General features: G+C 47.2%; 1 protein-coding gene across 1 annotated transcript; it reads right to left on the bottom strand.

Moving 5' to 3' along the window:
- Nucleotides 1-346: 346 nt before the first annotated feature.
- LOC122762826 (CSC1-like protein 2) lies at nt 347-6,762 on the bottom strand. Its single transcript, XM_044018010.1, has 16 exons — nt 6,649-6,762; nt 6,494-6,564; nt 6,327-6,407; nt 6,089-6,212; nt 5,541-5,674; nt 4,809-4,946; nt 4,570-4,723; nt 4,351-4,457; nt 3,979-4,065; nt 3,833-3,898; nt 3,508-3,670; nt 2,487-2,592; nt 1,948-2,115; nt 1,660-1,775; nt 1,450-1,533; nt 347-1,209 (listed from the first exon to the last, which is right to left on the bottom strand). The coding sequence occupies exons 1-16, from the start codon at nt 6,718-6,720 to the stop codon at nt 1,027-1,029; spliced, it is 1,854 nt and encodes a 617-aa protein (XP_043873945.1). The 5' UTR covers nt 6,721-6,762; the 3' UTR covers nt 347-1,026.
- Between the last annotated feature and the right edge of the window lie 217 nt (nt 6,763-6,979).

Genomic DNA, 6,979 nt, shown 5'->3' with positions numbered 1-6,979 from the left:
ATTCTGGTCCTAGACTGGAAGAAGCTGAAGCTGCTGGAGCTGCTGAAACTGCTGAAGCTGCTGAAGCTGCTGAAGCTGCTGGAGCTGCTGGAGCTGCTGGAGCTGAGGCTGAAGCTGAGGCTGAAGCTGAGGCTGAGGCTGAAGCTGAGGCTGAAGCTGAGGCTGAAGCTGAAGCTGCAGAAGCTGAAGCTGCAGAAGCTGAAGCTGCTGGAGCTGAAGCTTCTGAAGCTGCTGAAGCTGCTGAGGTTGAAGTTGAAGCTGGTGGAGCTGCTGAAGCTGAAGCTGCTGAAGCTGCTGAAGCTGCTGGAGCTGCTGGAGCTGCTGAAGCTGCTGAGGTTGAAGCTGAAGCTGCTGGAGCTGCTAGAGCTGCTGGAGCTGAAGCTGCTGCTGTGACTGTGGCACACGTCGTGCTCCCACATGTTCAAATTGAAACCTCATGCAGTAAAAGCTCAGCAAATCAACAACAGGAGTATCAGAGCTGTGATGTCAGTTTCTGCCGTGAACGTGTGAATTATTATCCACCGTCTCTGGAGGTCATGAAGAGTGAATCAGAAACATCCAGGAGATGTTTTCATGGAAACAGAGGACAGGGTGAAGAGGGAACTGCTTCTACCACGACAACAGCCTGCTGAATTATTTAGCGCTTTGCTAACCGGAGGGGGGTGGCGAAATTTGTTTGACCTTTGACCCCTGGGTCCAAGGATGACCCAAGATGGGACGAGGAATCAAGACACGAGTACGAGAAGCGGCACAGAAACGTCAAACCCCACCGTCCAACCGCCACAGAGGACACTAAAGATGATGAGGTTTGGCTTTGTGGTTATGTACAGTGAGGGACAGGAGGGACAGGAGGGACAGATGTGTGGGACTGGACGACGGTGACACAGCGTTGGCGTCCAAGGTCAGGGTCAAGTCTTTGAGCGGAGAGAAGGCGGAGCTCACAGTGGTCAGTCTGCATGTGCAAAGATGGTTTCTTCTCCAAATGTCCAGACACTCGATTAGCTCCGCCCACTCTCTGTGGTCCAGCTACTGGTGGACCTCGTTGGCGATCAGACTGTCCTCCCCTGACTGGAAATCCGCCTCGTTGATGCCGGTCCCTCCGTTCAGCATCTCGTCGTCCTGAGACGACGCGCAGTCTTCCTCACCGCCGCTGCCCGGCTCGTCTGAGTTTGGGTCCTGGAGAACCTGAGCGATGTACATCTGCTGCTGCTGCTGCAGGAGGAGGAGGAGCATACGGAAACACATCCGGTTAACACAACACACAATCAAGACTGAGCTTCCTCATTGGTTCTTACTGTGTACATTTAGTGTGAGTTAAGAAACACTTCATCTTTACTTAGGCGGTTTAACTAGTTAAGTAAGTTAACAACATAACTGGGTTTACTGTGTAACATTAATCAAAGCTAACAAGACTTTGGCAATGAAGTGCAGTCACTTTCATCTACTCACCTGAGACTTGGTGGAGGGTGAGGACGAGGGACGAGTCGGACGACCGTTCTCCACTGTGTCCACGTCACTGTCCTTTGTGTCAATCTGTGACACAGAGTAAGACAGACAAAGTGAGACAGAGAGTGAGACAGACACAGTGACACAGAATAAGACAGACAGTGAGACAACGTCCTCTATACGTGGACAATCTTTCGTGGATGCTTTGTTGACCTTGTAGTTGTGAGCGCTGAGGTACTTGAAGTATCCGAAGCAGACGTGGGACAGACAGACCACGATGGTCACGATCAGAACCACCAGAGTGAACATTGAGTATGGCGTCTTAAAACCTGTGAGCGTTAAAAACATACTTCAAATCTTTGTCCAATCATTTTGTCTCGTCTGAAATAATAATAACAATAATGATAATAATAAAAATTTGACTAAAATTGACTTTTTTAAGATTTATTTTGAGGTGGACTCATAAGGACATAGAGACTCGATGGCTCAATGGAGACGTACCTGTGCGGACAGTGGAGAAGAAGAGCAACCAGAAGAGGCAGAGGATCGGTGCAGCCACCACCTGAGTGACGGCGCTGGAGTGGATCTTCTTGTCCAGTTTGGACGGCAGATAAGCGTAGTACATGTTGTATCTGTCCACCAGGTGTTTGAGCAGCATGTACATCAGACCTGCGCAGGACCAGCATGTGACTTAATACACCTGCACCAACACCTCTACAGGTCCAAACTGGTACTGACACTGTCTTTACAAAGATTAAGACAGAAGATCTTCAAAATGATCACACTCAAAGCATGACTGACAGCGCATGTTTTCACCTCGTCATGTGTTCACCTCGTCATGTTTTCACCTCATCATGTGTTCACCTTGTCATGTTTTTACCTCATCATTTTTTTACCTCATTCATGTCTCCTCGTTCGTGTCCATCAAACATTTTTTCATGTGATAAAATGACATTGTTGAAGTTTGTTGTAAATCAATGCAATCAGTGCTAACCCTGTGTATCTGCACCAGTAGGGGGAGCAGTGTGGTGGAAACTGACCGAAAGGGACGATGATGGGACAGGTGATGCTGTACGCCATCACCACCGTGAACACGTTCATGATCCAAGCGTACGCTGCTCCGAACTGGAACTCGTAGGCCTGGTGCTGGAGAGACGACACCAGCGATACGTCAGCATACAGTCGCAGCAGCGCCCCCATGAGGCCAACAGAGTTAGTACAACAACAAATAAACGGTTCAGTTTGGTTCAGTTCAGTTTCCATCAGGAATAGAACCAAAATAACCCACTCCAACTGTTCCTTATCATGGGATACCAGCTAGACTGGCTCCACCCACAACAGTCAGCTGATTGGGCGACAGAAATACTGTGTTAATTTAATTGTGTTAATATCCCAGGGAAGTGGAGACAAACGTCCACAGTCTGTCCAAAGACTTACTTTGTCTTTTCGAGACAAACTGAAGGAAAGAGCTGACGTATTGTTGTCGTTGTGTCCATCAGGCCCCACCCACACTCTGACTACCCACAAGCCTGACCCAGACTTTACTGTCCCAAACTGAACCGAACCATGAAGGACACCAGACAACAATGGACACTAGACAATGATGGACACGAGACAACGATGGACACGAGACATCGATGGACACGAAACAACAATGGACAACGATGGACACAAAACAACAATGGACAACGATGGACAGTGATGGACATGAGACAACGATGGACAGCGATGGACACAAGACAACGATGGACATAAACATGGAAAGCGATGAGACAATAATGGATGATGAGACGAGACAACGATGGACATAAGACAACAATGGACACAAGACAACGATGGACGATGAGACAAGAACACAACGATGGACAATGATGAGACGACACGATGATGGACATGAGACAATGATGAGACGAAACAATGATGGACATGAGACAGCGATGGACAATGATGAGATTAGACAACGATGGACACGAGACAACAATGGACATTGATGAGACGAGACAACGATTGGACGCGAGACAATGCTGGACAGCGATGGACACGCGTGTCATGTGACCTCACCCTCTTGACGTTACGGCGGTCTGCGGCCGAGCGAGCCAGGCACAGACGGATCATGTACATGAGCAGACCGGGAATCCGCAGCAGGTCCATGGCGTTCCCAATGAACGCTGACGCAATGACGTAGTTGACAAAGAAAGCTCCATTATCTGGTAGGAAGACGCACCTGAAGGGGGCGACAGAGAGAACATGGTAGGAAACAGAGTTTAACATCATTTATAGAAGTCCATTAAAATTATGTTTATTGCACTAAATAAAATTGAACTGCTGCGTTGAAGAAAATGTGAAATATTAAAAAATTGAAATTGAAATTATTTCATGGACTCACTCAAATCTGAGTGTCCCATCAGCCAGGAACTTCCTGTCAAAGAGCCAGCGGAAGAAAACGTCCAGACTGAAAACAAACATCAGCCGTTAGAGTGAGGTCAACAGAGGTCAGCAGAGGTCAAGGGTCAGCACAGTGGATGTGATCACCTGCTCAGTCCCAGTGACGGCAGCAGCAGCACCATGAAGATCAAGAAGGTGTAACATTTATGCATCGTCGTCCTGTTTTCTCCTGACCTGCAGAGGGCGCAACACAGGGTCAGACAAGAGTCAGACCAGGGTCACACCAAGGGACAAAATGTCACAATGAAATTAATGTTGACTGTGATTCATGTAATCACAGAGTGAAAGTGTGAATTTGAGCTCATTTCACTTTGATTATAAGAGTAAGACAGATTTCATATATTTAAATATTTTATGAAATATTGTGAAACAAAAACAATCAATAAGTCAGAAGGAAATAAAGAGAGGGACCAGGAGGAGAAGGAGCAGTAACAGTAGGGGGAGGAGCAGCACACATACCTGGTCCAGTGAGCCTCAAAGAAGGCGGAGTAATAGACGATGGTCGGCAGCAGAGCAGAAAAGGCCCAGAGCAGCAGAGTCGGGAAGAACTGAGTGACAATGGGATTCTGCCAGAGAGAGAGAGAGAGAGAGAGAGAGACGGGTCAGTAGGTCCCCTACGAGTCCCACCATGACCTGAAGTGGACACACAGTGGGCACACAGTGGCTGAGCTCTCTCACGTTCAGATACTCCACAGGTTTGGTGACGTTGAACTTGTCCATGGTGGAGATGATGATGGCAGGTGTGGTGAGGAAGAAGAGCAGGATGAAGAGGATGCAGTTGATGATGAAGCAGCGGATCCACCACCTGACTCCGCCCAGGGACAGGTGCTCCCTGCAGGAACACAGCAGGACACAGTGTGAGCTGATCTAAAAGGGTTTAAAGTCTGGTTTCAGGTGGGCGGAGTTTGTGGACGTACCAGCGGACGTTCTGTGGGTCGGGCGCGTAAGAAACGCTCCAGCTGTGGACGTGGAGAACCTCGCTGAACTGAGAGGAACGTGGCTCCTGGCGACAGCGACAACCCTGAACCTGACACGCGTTAAAGTCCTTCAGAATACTGTGGGGTCACAGAGGGGAGGGGTTACACAGAGGGGTGGAGTCACACAGAGGAGGAGTCATTAGATGCTTGGTGTGATCCATAGATTTGTTGTTGACGTGTTATTTTGTTTTTAATGTAAATGTTTTGACCTGACAGTTTGAAAGTCTTTAACTTTGAATTTTAGATTTATATTAAAGTCGCACGGTCATTGTATACATATATATACACACACTACTCTACAATGCAGTAATATATCTACTGTATTTTCCACTTTGTACTGTATAAGTTAATAAAAAATAAATTAATAAATCAAGTTAAATATTTAAAATAATAACAATATTATGCATTCATTAAAAGTATTTCACATGTTCATTCATCAACACTGTAGGGAGCGGTAATGAGGCTTAAGCACTTGGTGCCACCTGCCATTCAAACAGTAGAACAAGGAAGTAGCTGCTGTTTCAATTGGAGAATCATACTTATTAGTATCTACTCCAGGCGTACTTCTCAAGTACGCAAGTACATCCTTGCATACTTCAGTATTGAGAAAGGGCCACAGACTCCTGCCAGAAACAAGGTTAGCATAGGGGCGGGGTCAGGGGCGTGGCTCACCTAGCAGTCATTGCCTCATTCTGGAAGGTGACAAAGGCCATGCCCAGAGGTTTGGTGTGAACCTTCTCCTTCTCCTTCCTGTACTCCTCCTTCAGTTTCGCCTCTCTCTTCGTGTAGAAGCTGACCGCCTCCTCCTGCACAAGTTTAGCATGTTAGCATTATCTGAGGCTAAACACACAGAGAGTTAGCATTATTTGAGGCTAAACACACAGAGAGTTAACATGTTAGCATTAACTGAGGCTAATCACACAGAGAGTTAGCATCAGTGCAAAAGTTAATCTGAGGCTGAACACACAGAGAGTTAGCATGTTAGCAATAACTGAGGCTAATCACACAGAGAGTTAGCATGTTAGGATCAGTGCAAAAGTTAATCTGAGGATGAACACACAGAGAGTTATAATGTTAGCAGCCATGCTAAAGTTTCAGACTGATCGAGCAGATTTTATACTTTATACAAAGTGAAATTGCTAAAATAAAAGCTGATGAGTATGTTGATTTGAGTGTGGGGCGGAGCTTAAGATTGAGCAGAGTGTGGGGCGGAGCTTCACCTCCTCACAGCCAGTGATGGCGCAGCAGCAAAGATGTCCACAGGGTTTGGGGTTGATCATCGTGGGAACGTGTTCCTTTGACATCAGGTCAGTGAAGAACTTCTTACTACGCTCTGTCTTCTTCCTGTGACACACACACACACACAAACTGAGTTGAGAATGAAGACCAGAGGTGATGATGTCAGGTGATGATGTTTCCCAGCATGCACCAGGCCATGGCAGTGGGGGCATATCTCACCTCTCAGCGTTTAGAGACATGAGTTTGGCCACGTTGTAACAGATTCTCGCCTCCAGCACCGTGCAGTTCTCATAGGCCTGTCTGAATACACCAGAGGACAGAGACAGTGAGGAAAGAGACAGAGAGGACAGAGACAGTTAGGACAGAGACAGTGTGAGGACACTCACTCAAAGTGCTCTTTGATCTGCGTCTCCTCGGCGTATTTGGAGATTCCATTGATGAATAAAGTTCGTTTCACCTGCCAGACAAAAAACAACAGAGATGAACAAACACAGAATGTCCCTTTAATGGACTCATGTGTCCAGAGCTCTGTGTTTGTTACCAAGTCGTCCTCTTTGTAGTGCATCTTGGACGTGTGTCTCCTCATGCTGTAGACAGTGAGCAGCAGATACATGTAGGCGAACGTGGTGTGGATCCACAACAGTTTAGTCCTGAAGAAAAGAAAACAACAAGAAAACTCTGAGCTGCTGAGCTTGGCTAACAATTCCCCATGCTAAGTTAGGCTAACACGCCCCCCTGTTGGAGCTAGACTAACACTTCTCCATGCTTTGTGCTAAGCTAGGCTAACACTTCACCCTGCTGAGCTAGGCTAACCCTTCCTCATGCTAAGCTAGGCTAACAGTTCCCCTGCTGGAGCTAGGCTTACACCTTCC

Source organism: Solea senegalensis, unplaced genomic scaffold (genome assembly GCF_019176455.1).
Source record: "Solea senegalensis isolate Sse05_10M unplaced genomic scaffold, IFAPA_SoseM_1 scf7180000016112, whole genome shotgun sequence".
Taxonomy (NCBI): domain Eukaryota; kingdom Metazoa; phylum Chordata; class Actinopteri; order Pleuronectiformes; family Soleidae; genus Solea; species Solea senegalensis.
This window is presented reverse-complemented; position numbering and strand designations above follow the sequence as displayed.